Source organism: Neofelis nebulosa, chromosome 2 (assembly GCF_028018385.1).
Source record: "Neofelis nebulosa isolate mNeoNeb1 chromosome 2, mNeoNeb1.pri, whole genome shotgun sequence".
NCBI classification, from domain to species: domain Eukaryota; kingdom Metazoa; phylum Chordata; class Mammalia; order Carnivora; family Felidae; genus Neofelis; species Neofelis nebulosa.
This window is the reverse complement of record NC_080783.1, coordinates 181,466,242-181,484,326: the sequence shown is the minus strand read 5'-3', so window position 1 is coordinate 181,484,326 and position 18,085 is coordinate 181,466,242. Positions and strand designations below refer to the sequence as shown.

Here is an 18,085-nt window from a genome sequence, read left to right as displayed (position 1 = left end):
CCCGGCTACACCAAGCAGAACTCCTTTCCAGCTGGGGACTGGCCGCGGGGCTGGCGGGTGGGAACCAGCGCAGGAGACGCTGGGAGGGAGGTGGGGAGCAAGGAGGCTGGAGGAAGGGCGCGGGTTGGGGGCGGAGCCAGGCGAGCTGCTAGCTCGAGCGCCTCCTGGGCAGTGGGCGGGGAGTGGGCGGTGCCCGGCCTTCCCGCTCCCGCGGCGCAGCAACTCCGCGGAGCCTCCTTAAAACTCTGCCGTTAAAATGGGGGCGGGTTTTTCAACTCAAAAAGCGCTCAATTTTTTTCTTTTCAAAAAAAGCTGATGAGATCGGAAAAAAGAGAGAAGAAACCGGCACCGTCTCTGCAGCGGCAACAGAAGCAGCAATTGTTTGAGCGAAAAAAGAAGCCAGGGAGGGAGGAAAGGAAAAGAGCTGAAAAGGGGGACAACGCTCAAGTGTCTCTAGGGGTGAAGAGAGCAGGGACCGGCGATTTGGGGGGGACCAGCTACAAAAGAAACTGTCACTGGGAGCGCTGCGGCTCAGGAGGAAGCAGAGCTCCCCGGCTCGGCTCCAGGGCACAGCTAGCTGGCGGCTGCTGCCCTGTCGGCGGCACGGACTGGGGGCACAGGCCAGGGCGAAGTGGCACCGGGTGTCGGAGCCGCTGGGCTCTCGCCGACACGGCGGCAAGACTGGCTGTCCTCTAGCATTGTGGCGACTCCCCATACTCAGACCTTGGCCTGCGCTTCTCTGGACGCTCCCAATCTCCGGAGACCCCCCCAGAAAACTGGGAAAGGAAGAAGAAGACGACGGCGGCAGCTCAATGAGCCTCTACAGTGGGAAGTCTGAGCTGGTTCGGTCGTAGGCGGGAAGTTACCGGTGGGCTGCCCTGTGCAGTCGCGATGCTGCAGCGCGCTGCCCTAGCAGCCCGAGCCCCATAGAAGCTTCCCGCAACGCTAGCTCCCTTCCTCACGCTGCTGGGAGTCCCGGGACCTGGTGGGGCCGGCATGACCGACTTGCCCGGGGCCCGCCGCGCGCCCGGCCGCCTCCGGAGACGCGCTCCGAGCCTGGCTCCCACGGCCTCTGAGGCTCCGCGGGGCTGCGGCAGCTCGGCGGGCGGGCTACGAAGCATTCCCACACGGCGTTAGCTTGCAGTTCGGCGCGAACGCGAATAAGGGATCCTCCTGAGAAGCCGAGGCCACTGACGAGTCATTACGACCTGTAACTTGAGGGCCACGGAACTGCTACTCCCGTTTGCCTTTGGCGATCGTCTTTAACCCTCCGGAGCACGTCAGCATCCAGCCGCCGCGGCGCTCTCCCTGCAGAGGAGGACTCAGGACTACCCCTTGCGTGAGACGGATGGAGACCGAGCCCCTCCGAGGACTTGCCCCAGCGGTTCTGGCTCGCGCGGCTCAAGTCACCACCGTGAACAAGGGTGGGTTAGTGCCTTTTCTTTCCCCCGAAATGTCTTTTCTTCCGCGGTGTTTTTTGCCCTGATCTAGTCCCTTAAGTCTCCGCACACATTTCTCCCAGAGATCTGTAGTGTAGGTACGTGACAGATCTGCTTACATTTTACGTCCAGAGTAATTTGCCAGGAATATATGTGTGTCTATGTGTCTTTCTGTTGAGTCACCAGAATTCTTCACAGGGGTTAAGCTAAAAAGCAAGGAGCGGAGCCCCTCTCCAATGGCTCAGTTTTGCTGAATAATCACGTGTGAATCGAGGGGCGGGCTTTTGGCAGGCAGATCTTACTAGTATTTACTACCAAGCTCTACTCCAGATTAACCATCCCAGTCCTTCTGTCAGTCTCCGATGCCATCATGCAGCCTGGTTAGGAGCAAAGGAAAGGGGAAAAAAGAAAAACAACTAATTCATCTTTTCCCGATCGTCAGGACCCTAAAGAATGGCCGAGCCTTGGGGGAACGAGTTGGCGTCCGCAGCTGCCAGGGGGGACCTAGAGCAACTTACTAGTTTGTTGCAAAATAATGTAAACGTCAATGCACAAAATGGATTTGGAAGGACTGCGCTGCAGGTTGGTATCAAGAGAGGTGGGGAAAACAGGTCAACAATGTTGCCTACGTGACCCGGGTTTCTGGAATAACGGCTTTAAAGCTTTCGGGGGTACAAAATTTCACTGTTTTTAAGCCTAGTTGGTTGCCATATTTTATATCTTTAAGTGGATCCAACTCTCCAAAATGACGTACTTTGAACGAACTCGTCAAATTCAATAACATCCTCGATATCAAGTGGGTTCTAGGTTTGGTCTTAATTTTTGGAATGTTTTTGTGACGGTAAGGATTTAAAAGGAGTCCCAGAAGCGCCGAGGTGTGTGTGTGTGTGTGTGTGTGTGTGTGTGTGTGTAAGACAGCTCTGTAAACACACTATTATGATTATTATTTGAAGTAAATACACTGCTATTAGTGGTTTCCGTACTTTGCTCCAATAATTGACTTTAACGTTAATTTTCTTGACTACTGGTGAGGGTGTTTTTCCTTCAAATGCTTCAAGTTTTGACAAACGACCTTTCCTCGTTTGGACTAGGTGGCCTGGACACGGGGACAGGATGTACATTTCATAGTTAATGTAATACCATCCACCCATTCAGGATTAAGGAGGAATAAAAAGTTGAATTTTCTAATCAGAGCTCAGTTTGTAGTATTTTTGTCTCTGCGGTCATGCGGTGGTATGTTCTAATTTTCAGTTAATTAGGTTACAAGCAAGAAATGAAATATGTCCAGCTACCAAGTATTGTACCTGATAATTTTTTCCTCCTATGGACGTTAGTTATCATGTAACTTAGTTGGAATGGTTAGAAACAGAAAAATGGCAAAGTAGTCTTAAATAGTTGCTTTATCAGACTTCTGATGGTACTCTTCTGAACTATGCTTGTTTGGAAATGCAACATTTGAAGCTGTTTTTGAAAATCCTTTGGGGAGAAGGTTTTAGAGTGCTTTGTTTTAGTTACAAGAATTAGAAATTTAAGTGGCAGGAGATACACTATTAACAGACGAAGTTCAGTCTGTACATTTTAAATCAGAATATACTGACCTTGCAAAAATGTCAGTATTAAAGAGGCTTATGCATAGATACTAAATTATTTATCTTGTTATTTCAGGTAGATTCTGTGAGATAAGGATTTTTTTTCTTTGTCCACCTAGTAGTTTTTAATAGGTTTGATGATGACAGCAATGCTACGAATTTAATATATTGAAAAGTTTCCTATTGAAAAATCCAAGATTTTATAAATCTCACAAGGAATGAGCAACTTAACCCATGTTCAGAATAAGATCTTACAGGACTTTTGACGAACAGGAAGGCTGAGAGATTAATACTGACCAAAAAAAAGTTTTGACATTTTTAATACAACTTTGCAATCTTGTTTATATTAAGTACACTTATCAAGATACTAACACCCACTTATTGTGGCTTAATCCTAGTACATATAATGAAACACACACAAACAGGAGTCTCAAGGTTTATTTTCAGTATGTATAATCCTGACTCTGAAGTTGTGTCATAACTCAAGAAAGAACTTTCTTTCAAAACAATTTCCAATGTTACTATTATTTTCTGTAAAAGATGGCAAGTTTTCTTCTACAGTTATGTTCACTTAACTCCATTGCAAAAGCTTCCCCCCCCCCCCCCAAAGGGTGTAAGCTTTTCAATCAGGGTAATATCAAAGGCCTTAATCGCACATTTGCTTTACAAAGATCCAAGGTATCTGCCCTTATTCTTCCCAGTGCAGGTCCTTAAATGTGACTAAATCTTTAGAGGTAGTTGTGGCAAAAATTAGATTGTGCTAATATTTAACCAAAAGTATATATTTTTGAAATTCTCAAAAAAAAATTATGTATAATTTTTACCATTACCCCAAAGGAAGGGCTAAGTCAGCAGGGTTTTATCAACAGGGAAGTTTAATATCTTGGCCATCTATATAGCTTGCATTTATAAAATATTATTCATTCTAAATATATTTTATTACTTAATTTGTAATTATTTTTCAAACACACAATTTAAAGAGGTGGATCATCTTTGTATGTATCTCCCAGTGTATTATATTTAATTTCACAAACATTTCAGTGTCTACTATGTAATCTATTTATTATAAATTAGATTATTATGAATATACCTAAATATAAATGAAACCAGTTAAAATGCTGAACTATTTTCTGGCATGTTAATGAGACTATACTTTTTTTCACAACTAAATTATATGTGTTGTATAATTGCATGCTGCTCTACAAGACATTTTATAATTATGAGAGCCTAACAGAGATCCCTATTAGGGTGAAATGTATTCAAACAACAGTAGATAAGTCTTTATCATGTGAATTATTTGTATGTTGATAGCAAATTTTAATACCACATTCTGACTTTTAAAATGTTGGCAGTTTACAAATAGCTAGTCCTAAATATCTGATAATCACTGCAAAAGGAAATGAGGTGGCATCACCAGTTGATTATTAAATGCATCCAAACCCAAGACAAAATTGTCTGTCCCAAAATACACATTAAATATCTTATTTTCTCCTTTCTTGCTCACTTGAAAATCACTAGTCAGAACTTTAAGAAAAAGTAAGTAATATAGTAGGATGACCGTTTTATTCTTTTTAAGAACAGTTGTCATATAGTCATCTCCTATCTAATGCATGGTGTATCATGAACTTAGTTTTAGATAAATCAGCATCACAAGCAATGTAGAAAACCGTTGCTTATTTAACACCTTAATAATCAGGAACATTTGAAAATTTTGAGTGAAGGATTCTAAGCACTGAATACACCTACTAGCCAATATGAAATAACTTGCAAAGAAAAAAAATTAAAAAAAAACACTTGGAAATTTGAGCTATATCTATTTGGAGAGAACTTGTGAAAATTAATAATTTAAGAAAATATCAGATCTGGTATTTTAATAGATCATTTTTATACTGGGTTATAGAGTCTAGTGTGTAGAAACACTTCTGTGGGGATTTTAAGAATCTCATTCTCATTTCTTTTGGGTAGCTATTTAGAAAATAAATTTTACCTACATTTGATTTTTCATAACTAATACCCCAGGTTTTGTATTTTATGAGCATAAGCAAGCAAACAGAAGACTCCCAAATTCCATTTCTTTTCTTTTCATAAATTCATGGAATTACACAGTTCTTTATGGGAGATAGAAAACTGAGTTGTGGGTGAATTTTACACAAGATGGACTGGTTCTATTTTATTGATCAATTTATCCTATTTTTGGACCTGTTTAAGATATTACATCATAGAAGCCCAATTTTTAGAAGCCCTCTTTTACTTTTACCTACTAGTACCTTCCTTCCTGAAATTGAGCCCTTCAAACCCCATCATGTGGGTCTTCCCCAAGCACTCTTTCACCTAAAATAAATACTTACATAAATAGAAAGAAAGATGGCTATTTTAAAATATTCCTGTAGGAGCACTTGAAGGATTCTCCCATTTTCTCTTCTCTCCTAGGTTATGAAACTTGGAAATCCCGAGATTGCCAGGAGACTACTACTTAGAGGTGCTAATCCCGATTTGAAAGACCGAACTGGTTTCGCTGTCATTCACGATGCAGCCAGAGCAGGTTTCCTGGACACTTTACAGACTTTGCTGGAGTTTCAAGCTGATGTTAACATCGAGGATAATGAAGGGAACCTGCCCTTGCACTTGGCTGCCAAAGAAGGCCACCTCCCTGTGGTGGAGTTCCTTGTGAAGCACACGGCCACCAAAGTGGGGCATCGGAACCATAAGGGGGACACCGCCTGTGACTTGGCCAGGCTCTACCGGAGGAACGAGGTCGTTAGCCTGATGGAGGGAAACCAGGCAGAGGGAGCTTCGAATTTGCAATGAATATGGGGAGGGCTCTCCCACAGTGCCTTCTATTTTGTCAGTTAACTGGTTGGCTGTCCTATTTTACTATCACTTGTTAAAATTCAGTTTTGTTATACTTTAAGCAACTAGTTAAATCTTCTCAAACTGCTAAGTGGAAATCTTATTACAGGTTTATGAATATATTTAAGCAACATCTTTTTCACCTGCAAAATCCTGAGTTCTAACATGTAATTGCAAATAGCTTTGGTTTTCTCCTGAATATGTTATCTTTCCTTGACTTTTTCCTTGCTTCTCCCTTTGCCAGTCTCAAAACCCAACTTAAGAGACTTTGTTTTTAAAATGGTTTGTCCTGACTCTTCTTTTGCCTAATTAAACACTTTTTCAAAACAGGACAATGTTTTTCTGTTATTTCCTCTATTACTCCCACACAGTTTGCCACTCGCTAAGGAGAAGTGTACTGAAAGATCACGATGCATTAAATCTTGACATTGGAGAAAATAGACCAATTGAAAAACTAGACGTATTCCATTGATGATTCAGTTATTCTTTTCTTTCTTTCTTCATGCCTCCCCTCCAAAGATATTACTTGGTGACTAGTATTTCTGCTATACAACAAAATAAGGACAACATTTTTTGAAGACCATACCTGAAGTTATTTCATTATGAATTTATCCTAATGTTCAATCTTCCTCTTTTCTCAAAGTCAAGTTAAATAGTTGAAAAACAGGTTTCAGAGGTAGCGATCTGAAAACAAATATATGTTAACTTTAAAAGTCTTTTTTAAAAGAAAATGCCACCCTGAAAGTGCTTTCCACTAGTTTGATTTTTTTAAATCACGAAGTCAAACAATTGGCTAAATAATATACTTCTCAAAATTTATACTATAAGTACACTGTCAAGCTTTTTCTCCCTGAATGTCAGAAATGTAAAATTACAAAATGTGAAGTCCTAAAATATAATGCAAATACAAATTTTTAGGGGATAAAAAATACAACAAGAAAAAAATATATAAATTATGTAAGGGTCATAACTAATTATGTATACATGTAAGGGTCTTAACTGCAGTATAATAAACATAGAAACTTTTACAATAAGTAAGTAGGCCACTTCTATATATGGTACTTGATTCCCACAAAATTTTTTAGTAAAGGCTCATAAAATCTTTTTAAGAATACATCTAGCTAAAAATTAAAAATTTTGAATGAAATAGAAATATAAAATTTCAAAGATAATTGTTCAGTATCTACTACTTACTCTAATTTTAATTAAAGATTTCGCCAAAGGATTTCAATGCAGTTACCATTTATAAATTTATAAATACATTATTCATCATCTCCAACATGAACAAAGATGTTTTATGTGAAAGCTCCCCCCTCTGCTTTATAAGCTCCCTGCCCTGGCTCCAAAAAGAACAAAATACTTCAAGGTTTATTGAAGGACATGTTTCTGATGCCTGCCCTAACAAGGATTGGAATAGTCGCAGGCAAGTGGTTTTCAATAATTTATTTTCTATGATATAAAAGAATATAGGAGAAAATGTTTAATCCCTTTAGCACTGAAGTTCACCTTCCTTAAGTGCAGTAAGACTTCAACTTCTGCCCCCTCTAACCACAAATTACTGAATGAATATATTTTTGACACCAACATGATATTAAACTTCAAACACTTATTTTAAAGTTTTTTTTTAAGTAGAAATTGAGATGTTTTGAAGAAAAAAGTGTTGTGTTTTGGATTTTAAAACCAGAATCAGCATACAAAATACACTGCTTAGGAAAGCTGAATACTTTCAAAACAAAAGGCTATTCCTAAAAAAAATAAAAACACTTCTTATAAGTTTCAACTGTAAAGATGGACGTTTCTGAATTTAAAGTGGAGTTTCATAAACTTGCAAGACCCAGCATTAAAATTGCTCTTTAGAAATTTCAAATATAAAGGCATAGGGTGTCTATTAAGCTAAACAGAAGTACTTCTACAGTTGCTTTGTTCTTAGGTGGTTGGAGCACAGTAAGGGGAGCGGGAGCGTCCTCTCTCTCTTCATTAGCCTAAATTTACTAAGCATTAAAACATCACCATATCTCTCTGGCTCTTCGCAGGAAATAGCTTTACTAATCTAAGTATTTTAGAAATGAGTTTTGTGGTCCTCTCTAGGAAATATGAAAAACCATTATTCAATCTCTCAAAAACCTCGACAATAGTCATCAAGACTTTGGACATGCGAATTGTATAGGATGGGAAGAAAAGGTGCTGCGGAGTTTAATGGGACCTAATTTACATCAAACTGAGGTGGAGAAGGGTCTGAACTTAATTCATATGCGGAGTGGAGAGAGAAGCGCAAATTGATAGGATGATCAGACCCCCAAGAGACAACGCAATATAAAGGATGGAGGGTACTTCAGCAGGGGTGCGCCCTCAGATTCAGTTCTTCACTGTGCCCGCATCCACTTTTGGAAACTTGGGCTCAGCCTTTGCTCAGAAAAGCTGAATTCAGGCTTACACCTGGGAGAAGAGGGGACACTAGCCAGATCTCAGGCCACGTTCTAGTCCTTGAGCCACTGAGCAAACTGCATTTTGCCATATTTCGGTAGAGAATCAATACTTTTCTGATCAACATTGCACATTTCACAATGGTGTGATGAGCTCCTCCTGCACACGCATTACACTGGTTGACTAATAATAGACAAAAGTATTCCATCCCGGGAAAACAATTCAATTGGTAATATTACAAAATTTCCTATCCTGTTGATCAAACGAACGCTGTGGAATCCGTAGCCCAGGACTGGTTTCGAAATCTCAGTTCCCAAAAAGGTGCTTTCGGCTTTTGCCGGGGGCAGAAGTAAGAGTCCAGAAGCGCTGGAAGATCAGTGTTGGAGAGAGAAAGGGTCGTACTCGCAGCCTTCCACACTGCCCTAAGCTACCTTCATCAAAAGGCTCCGGGGGGTGGGAGGGTCGGAGGGGGGGGGTAAAGCTCCGGTCTTGCTATCTCGAGACTGTTTTGATTTTACACGGCAGATCCCCCCGCCCCACCCGCCAAAAAAAAAAAAAAAAAAAAAAAAAAGCAGATCCACGGAGGGTCCTACCGAGAGGCAGGAGACAATCTTCCAGCCTGAGACCCAGGGTAAAGCTATGCCCATTGCCAACCTAACCCAAGCCGTCTATGCAGTGGCTGCGAAGACATCCTTTCTGTCCTTTACAAACTCTCCAGACTCCAAACGGCAGCTCCCGGCTCCCCAGTGAGGAAGCTGGAGCCCAGAGCTCCCTCAGGGCGCGCAGAAAAGCCCGGCGTGGGGGTGGGGGAGTTTCAAAACCGTTAGCTGGCGTTGTTTTTTTTTTTTTTTTCCCCTCCCTCGCTAAGGTTTCTTTTCTTTTCTCTTCCTGTCCAAATATTTCAAATTTCCGCGCCTTAAATAACAGTCTCCTTTTATTTAGTTAGTTTCCTCGGCAGGTTTGGCCACCCTCTTGTCTCTGCCCCCCAGCGGTCCCGGGGCGTCTCAGGCGCCTCGGTGCTGCCTCAACCCCCTGCGCGCTGCCCCCGGCCCAGGCTGCGTGGCCCAGAGCGCGCCCGCCGGAGCCACAGCCCCCTCTTGCCGCGACCTCGTTTGACCCGGCTCTTTGGGCACCCACAGCCAACTAAGGCCGCCCCCCACCCGGACGCCTGTCTACCTCCCAGCTCGACTTCCCTCCCCGGACTTTGGAGCCTTTTCTGCTTCGGGATTTGGATCCCGGTCGCCCTGGAGCGGCGGAAGGGCCGCAGGAATAGGAAAGCAGCGGAGGAGGCCAGTGGCCGGAGCCTGCCCCAGCCCCCACCCCGCGGGTAACCTTGGAGGCGCCCTCGGAGTGAGTGTGTGCGTTGCTGCGCCAGCCGGCTGGGGCGAGCGGGCGCACCGCGCAGCGGGCTGGAGGCGGGAGCTGGGGGAGGGGAGGGGGAGCGGGCTCCGGCGCCTGCCGGCCGCTGCCACAGCGCCCCGGGAGCTGCGGGCTACCGGGACGGCTAGGGTCCCCGGCCCTGGCCTTCAGGCAGCGGTCCCCGCGGAGGAGGCGGCCATCCCACTGGATGGTTCCAGCGACCTATGCCTGAGGACTGGGGCCGGAGGGCGACGTGGGAGCAGGGGCAAGCTGGCCGGTGAGTGCCTAGCTCTCCGCAGAGGTGAGCTGGCAGCGGGACGCGGCGCGGCGGCTGGAGCAGCTCCACGCCCAATGCCAATGCCAGCACTCCCTCCTCCCCCCGTGACAGCTGAGGACAGCCGGGCTCAGAGCCTCGCGTCCAACTGCGAGGAGGCAAATGCACCTCAGGCTTCTCAGCCCCTTAGACTATTCGGGAAGTTGCCCTATGGTGTTACCTTCCCCCTATAAACTGCTAGTAGTCCGGGACTGAAAATGCACTTTCAATTGGAAAGACCCTCGGCGTGAAATACAAAGATTGCAGGCCCGCCGGCCCTTTGGGTGGGACCGCGGCGTGCAGAAGCACCTAGAAGGGGTCTTTTTGTTTTGTTTTGCTTTGTTTTTACCCGGAATAGATAAAAAAAATCGATTATGGATCTTCAGCGGTGTCTCAAAAGAATAAAAACTCTCCAGATCTGGATATTGACTTGGTAAATTAAGGTTCCAGTGAAATGTTTTGCCATCTGCTCATAGAAACATTGTGCAAGCTTCAGGTGTTAGGATGTGGATTTGGAATTTTCTGTACTGTCTTTAATTCTCAAAGACATTAAGTAACAGGACGGTAACACACCGGCAAGTGAGCAAAGGTTATCCTTGCCACCACAACACCTGCAAAAGCACAAGTGGAAACTCATATTTTGCTTCCTGAGTTCTAAAATGGCTTCTGAACGGTCCAGAGGTACCAGCACATACAAGGAGGGGGACGGGGTGGGGGGGGGGGACGAGAAAAGGGTTTGTACACTAAAAAAAAAAAAAAACTACACAGACATTATTACCCTTCAATTAATCCACCTCACCTCTCTTTCTCCCAGCCCCCATCCTCTTTGGTCAAGGGACAATTTTAGTGTAGGCCTATTCTATAATTCTATATACAGCCTTTTTCTCTGCTCTCAGCCTCCCCCCTCCACACAAAAGTCGGCCAAAAACCTCAGCTCTTTTGCGGAGGAAGTAAAAAAACCACCAATCCTTATCCAAACTACCCGTTATTTCTTTTGAGTACTAAGAAGAAATCCTACATATAACCAATACTATGAAAGAAGAAATAATTTACTAGGACCTTAAACGCACTTAATTGGTATAAAGTGATATTAATGGTCTTCACATAAAATAATGAGACAGTTTCTGCACTTGATAAGTGAAAAGCTTAAAAAAATCTCCACCAACATGTTTGGAGACGTAAGCTTCTGCTCTTCTTTATATTTAATCATTACAGTAGTTACTTAGAAAAAAATAGATCCTTTATCTTGACCATATAAAGCAGTATCATGCTGACTAATTTTATTTTATATGCCTTAGTTTCTCAGATTAGTTATATACAGTGAAAGTTCACATATAAAGCAAAACTGACATCTTTTAATGCTAAATTTTTAACTTGGAAATGCAACTAAATTATCACAATCACATTAAAATACACTCTTCTCCCCTATTTCTTCTAAGTGTGCAATGTGCACAACTTGCTGGTGAAGAAGTCTGCCCTGACTTTAAAATCTATACCTTGGAAACATGATTTCCTAAAATAAAAAATAACTCACTGGTCTTTAAAAATAACTATTCAATAATTTAGCTATTCTGTGCACAGCTAATGTAACAGCATCTCCTTGTCTTACATTTTGGAACTATTGTAAAAGCCATTATGGCCCAAATAATTCTTGTTCCATAGTTTTCTCCTTCAGATATTTTTACTAAAAAGTGTCCTCAATGATGCAGCAGCATTCTGATGTCCATTCTGCTAACCAAAAACCTCAGACCAAACCTATACAGACCATTTTAAAAGGAACGTGCATTTCTTCTTATGTCAAAGTTTAGAACAGATAAGATTGAATGTTAACATTTGAAAATCCTAGAATAACTAATTTGCAAATCCATCACCATAGTGTGGTGATGATTCAAGATGAAATTTTTAAAACTTCATTTATTAGAAGAATAAGTGGGATCAAATTATTAAATTAAGCAGCATTTGATGATGATTAATAGTACAGTATCCCCTATCTCAGTATTCAAATAAGCAATAATGTGTATTCTGGTATGATTTTTAACTGTGAAGAAAATAATATATAATAATCATTAGATATAGAAGTAATTGATTGCTCCAAAGTCTCTTTTCCATCATCACCTATTTTTTGGCTGCCCCCCCTTTTTTTCTTTTTTTTTTACTTTTTGTATTTTTGTGCCTCCACGTTTTAGGTGATGAACAACAGTAGCATGTAGAAAGAGGTTTCCAGTTCTCCTTTATTCCTGTTTCCTCAGCCATCTATTCCTCTACTCATAAACATTACTTCAACTTTAAAAATCATATATTGTGGTACTAAAAAGTAACTCTTATTCCCATTAATTTAAGTTAATCATAGGCCTATCAATCTGTATTTTATTTAAAATAAAGTTAGCAAAAAAAAGTGTGGACATTAGGTTGTAGCAAGTGTATATTTATGTTTTGAATGTAAATTTGCTGGAATCTTAAAACCTATTTAATATTTTGGCACATGCTAAGACTTTTAGTGTAGGATCAAGATCTAAAAAATCTTGAAGTTCTAGTCTTCAAAAAATAATTTAACATATTTTAATTTGCCGTATTAAGATAAGGCCAATTGTTTTAACTAATAAAAAGTTAAAATGTTGATACAGAAAAATATGAAGGGAGGACTATGATATCAAATCTAATGCAATGACCTTTTAAAATAAATTATTCTTACTGGTAAATTGTACATTTTATTTATAGTGATTATTATTTTACAGTTAAATTTTGCACTTGGCACATGGATCAGAGTTTTCTATGTTTATCTAAAAGCATGTAGTTGTTCTCATGCAGGTATTCAAAATTACACTTCGTGGCCCTGTCCTATATTGGTATTTTTATGTACATGTGTGCATGTTTAGGTATTTTTTACTGAAGTTCACTACTGAGCAAGTAGATATTTTGAACAAATACCATCAATTCACTTCATATTACTATTTTTAAGATGTAAAATCATGATCTGCTATGGAAATGTAAGCTGATAATTTTTTAGATATAGGTGAGATCATTTTCATTAATGATCCAGATGATATAAATTAAAATCTGAGAACTGAAAACACTGATGCAGGTCCTAGTTCTACCTAACTTACTGTTTCAAATTCTTGTCATGAGGCAAATACACATGTATGAAAGGAACTTAACATCCACAATCAATATAATTAAATTTGAAATAATAGAAATACAATTGTGACAAGAGGAAGAACGGACATTTAAAATGTTTTAGATGGCTATGGTTGTAGGTTAATTTAATTTCAATTATATGATGGGCAATTTGCTAAATAATCCAAAAGCAAGGATAAAACAAGACCAGAAAAAGATGTATCTGCCCAGGAATTCAAAAGCAGGGCAAACAAGACCAAAAAAATTTTTTTTTTCATTATACCACCATAGGAAACAGAAACAAGTGGTATGAATAATTTTACAGTTTCTAGTAAGTTTTCTATCATCTCACTTGGATAATGCTTTTAAAACATATTAGCTAGAAGTTACCATTTGCTATTTATGGTTGTATTTTAGAATTAGATATATATATATATATATATATATATATATATATATATATATATGTATATATGTTTTACTTAAATATGACAGACACATATTCTGTTCCAAAAGAGCAAGTTCAGCACCATTCTAAAAGGGCAAGTGGATGTAGTTGGACATCTGGACTAGACGGAGGGACTGTTTAATGTGAAGTCCGAGTAGAGCCACATGCAAGAGAGCATTGAATTGACTGAATGCTGCCTAATTTGCTTAAGAGTAATCAAAATGGCTCTGAGCTGGGTTACATTGTCTATAGTTGCTTAAATACACAATATACCTATTGGGAAAGCAAATAACTTTATATAAAGCACTTAAAGGAAGGAATATATAGATTTTGCATCCAGAAGGACATCACAGACGTCACAGGGAAGATATTAATGTAGCAACATAAAATAAAACTGTACATAGTAATATCAGCTAAAGATAAATGATTGGTTTCAGTTTCTTAAAAAAGGCTTATCTTTTAAAGATTTAAAATGTTCTTCAAACATATAACTACTATCTATAAAATACACAACACAAGCTTATTGATATTCTAATTTTTTAAATTTCCACAAAAAAGGACTCCGAAGTACCTTTGAGTTCATCAGATCCTATTGAAATATCATGCACTATCCCTAAGATCAGGAAGTAAATTTTGTGGCTTATCAATGTAAAATAGTTTTAAATAACAGTACTTTCTAAGGAAAATGTTGTCCTGAGTTGTTAGGATGATATGGGAATTTTTAGTAGCACATTTTGTCTTATACAAAAAAAAACCCATATTATACTTACGATCAATGTAAGATTAATTTGACATTTCTAGAACAAAGTAATATTTTATATCATTGTTTTAAGTTTAAATATGTAGAACTTAAACAGTAGGACTCTGTATGGCCATTGTGAGATTTTTTTATTCAGCAACAGAATAAAGAGAAATCAGATCAAAATATAAAATTCAGACATAAAATTCAAGTTACAGAACAACAATGATATTAAACCAACTAAGACAGAAATTGTCTCATGTGATAATCTTCTGTTAATTTGGAGAAAGGAATGTAAAAAACATTTAAATCCCTTTTCATTAGATTAAAAGATTGCTGCCTTCTTACCCAATATTGTAGGGACTAAAATCCTAAATATTTATAAAAGAAATATGAGCATCCTAAAAAACAAATGCCTCTCTGCTTAGGAAGTGTAATAGTAATTGATCTGAGAGTGTTCTCTGAAGTTATTTTAATGTAGTAATGAATATATTAGCATATAAAAGTACTGAATTATATTGAATTTTGTCATTTAGTAAGCTATTGTATGTATACAAAGAAAATAGGAGATAGTTTAATAAATGTCTTTTCTTTTTGGAACTTCTTAATTTATACATATACTAATTCAATTTACATTTCAGTAAAAGGAGAGAGAGAAGGAACAAAATCAAGCAAGATAATAAATCAATATTTATTATTTGTATCTGTATTACCTAATTTAATATTCATAACCCTCCTCATAGATTGGGCTTTATTCTCACATTTTACAAATTAGGAAACTCAGATTTAGTGATGCTGAGTAACTTGCCCATAATCATAGGCTAGTAATTTATAGCATAATGATACATAACTTCATTATGGACAGATGAAAGATCTTTCAGGAGAATTATCACATATCAGTCGATTCAACAACCACATATTAAGTACTCATCATTATAGTCATTTAATAGATTTACGACCTTGGGACTAATTATATCAGAGGCTTCTCACATCTGTAAAATGGGGTAATAATACCTAATTTGCCATGTTATTGTAAATAATAAATGGAATGTGTGTAAATCTCCTGGTACTCAGTAAGCCTTTAATAAATGGCAATTATCATTATGAGGAATACAAAGCAACAGAAAATTGACCTTGGGGGACTTAAAAGCTATTTGGGTACATAAAGTTTACATATGGCATACATGTAACAACTGGAAAGTAAACAAGGTCTAAGTAAGTGCATGGGAGTATGTGGTGTAGATTTCACACACAAAAAGCAGTTTTATTAGGGAAAATCTTATTAGAAGACTTATGATATAGATTTAAATATCCTATAGTGGGCAACTTCCCTTACTGAGAAGAAAAAGGGAAAGCCACCTCAAAATAATTGACTGTTGTCCCGTTTTGCACTCTCTGAGGGTGTCTACATCTAACAAATACATCAGGTGAATAACAGAAAGCAACTGCAAAGACATAAAATGTATTATTAAAAGCATAAATAAGTAGGTATTTTGAAAGGTATCTTTCATTACTTTGGACTAAGTGACTATGATACTCTGATTCAAATGGGAATAGAAAAATACCTAGGAGTTTCATGATCATTATATAATAAGTGGTCAGTGTAGGCTAGTGAGTGAATGGTTTTAGAGCCAAATAAACTATTTATAACTCTGGTACATGATATGTATCTCATCGTGGAATAGGCAGTGATCCTTTCTGATTCTCACATCCACATTTGTAAAATGGTATAATTTTATTTACATTACAGTGTTGTAACAATTAAGAATAATATTTATTAATAAGTCATTTTGTAGTCTAATATAGGAAACTTTCTTTGACATAAACCAGCAGACTTCCTGAGACTTATATTTAGTTATATTAATCAAAATGAAAAGAAAATCCCTCTTAGGTGACCATAACCTCAAATATCGCAGGTATTTGTGGACTAAGAATAAAAACTTTGAATTAAGACTTAAAGTCCTTGTTCCAAGCAACTATACACATCTATGCCTGTGATCAATATGCACATATGTTCCATTTAATAACCAGTTATTTTTTTATTTTTTTATTTTTTTATGTAAGTAATCTCTGCCCCCAAAGTGGGACTTGAACTCATGACCCCAAGACCAAGTCGCATGCTCTTCAGACTGAGCCAGCCAGGCACCCCAGTAACCACTTATTAAATACCTATTATATGTGAGCTATTTTTCTATATGCTGAGTATACAAAGGTGAGTAGCAATTTAGTGAGAAAAACAAATACCATATACAGAGTATAATAGGATATTAGGCATAATGAAATCTAAAAGAAATAATAAATTAAACTTGGAAAGTAATAAAGTACCTGAGAGAAACCAAACTCCATTTTCAGAAAGTTACTCTAGAAGAGTCAAGTAGACTTTCATTTCCAACAAAATGAAGACTAGATTTTCTAAAAATAAAGATCCCAAAACAAAACAAATAAATTGCTGGATAAAATATTTTTTAAAACATATTTTGGAATGCAGAGTGCACTGGCAAGAAAGTAAGGGAAATCTACAGAGACAAAAAATGAGGGAAAGTGAGTCCTGATGCCAGCTGCTCTGGGGGCATTCACTAATCTCTAATAGTTAGTTTCCTGAGGCTGCCATAACAAAGTACCACTAACTGGGTGGCTAAAACAACAGAAATATATTGTCTCATATTTCTAAAGGTTATAAGTCTAAAATCACGTTGATTCCTTCTGGGGGCTGAAGAAGAATCTTTTCTATTCCTTTCTCCTAGCTTCTGGGAACTTCAGGCATTTCTTGACTCATAGATGGTGTTCTCCCTGGGTCTGGCACTGTTGTCCTTCTATGTGTGTCCAATTTCCCCCTATTTATAAGAACACCAGTCGTGATCAATTAGGGCCCACCCTAATAACCTCATCTTGATCATCTGCTCAGACTATTGCCAAATAAGATAATATTCACAGGTGCTGGGGGTTAGAACTTAAGTATCTTTTGGGAGAGACCCATTCAGCCCATAACACCTGGTAACCTAAAATTTTGATTTTAAAGAGGCTCAAGGAGAGGATAAAATACAATGGTTAGGGCAATCATGAAATAGGAAGACTGACAGAAAGCCCCTTTATAAAGCTAGAACCCCCACCCCAAATGATAATATGCTTATGCTCAAGGAAAAGTTAAACTGTCTATACAAATATTTTGCCCATTTTTATTGTTTCTTGTTTGTTTATTTTCTTATTGAGTTTTGAGAGTCCTTTGTGTATTCTGGATACAAGATCTTTATCAGTATGTGTTTGTAAATATTGTCTCAGTCTGTGGTTTGTCTTTTCATTTAATCTTGTCTTTTGAAGAGAAGATTTAATTTACTGAAGTACAATTTATCATTTTTAAAATTTTCTGGTTCATGCTTTGTGTGATCCAAGAAATCTTTGCCTAAGCCAGGGGAAAAAGTTTTTCTCCTAGAAACTTCATAGTTTTGTAATTTAATTTTAGATCTATGATACATTTCAAATAATTTTTTATATATAGTGTGGGGTAAGGGTTGAAGGGTTTTTTTCATTGCATATGTGTACCTATGTTGCATAGGTACCTATGTTGTTCTAGGATCATTTATTGAAAACACTATCCTTAACCATTGAATTATCTTGACATCTTTGTGGAAAAATCAATTGACCACATATATGTAGGTTTAATTATGACTTTCTGTACCATTGATCTACATGTATATCATTATGCAGATGTAACACTGTCTTGATTGCCATACCTTTATAATAAATCTTGAAATCAAGTAGCCTTGAAATCAATCCAACTGTATTTATTTAAATTTAATTTTGATATTCCAG

General features: G+C 38.7%; 1 protein-coding gene across 2 annotated transcripts; it reads left to right on the top strand.

The window, feature by feature from the left end:
* The first annotated feature begins 1,291 nt into the window (after nt 1–1,291).
* On the top strand, nt 1,292–6,213 carry CDKN2C (cyclin dependent kinase inhibitor 2C). 2 transcript variants are annotated; one of them, XM_058717419.1, is made up of 3 exons: nt 1,292–1,424; nt 1,882–2,021; nt 5,459–6,213. In XM_058717419.1, exons 2-3 carry the CDS (start codon nt 1,893–1,895, stop codon nt 5,834–5,836), a joined length of 507 nt encoding a protein of 168 aa, XP_058573402.1. In that variant the 5' UTR covers nt 1,292–1,424; nt 1,882–1,892; the 3' UTR covers nt 5,837–6,213. The 2 variants fall into 2 exon arrangements, with proteins under 2 accessions (XP_058573402.1, XP_058573403.1); XM_058717420.1 differs by having other exon boundaries at nt 1,298–1,428.
* The last annotated feature ends 11,872 nt before the right edge of the window (nt 6,214–18,085 follow it).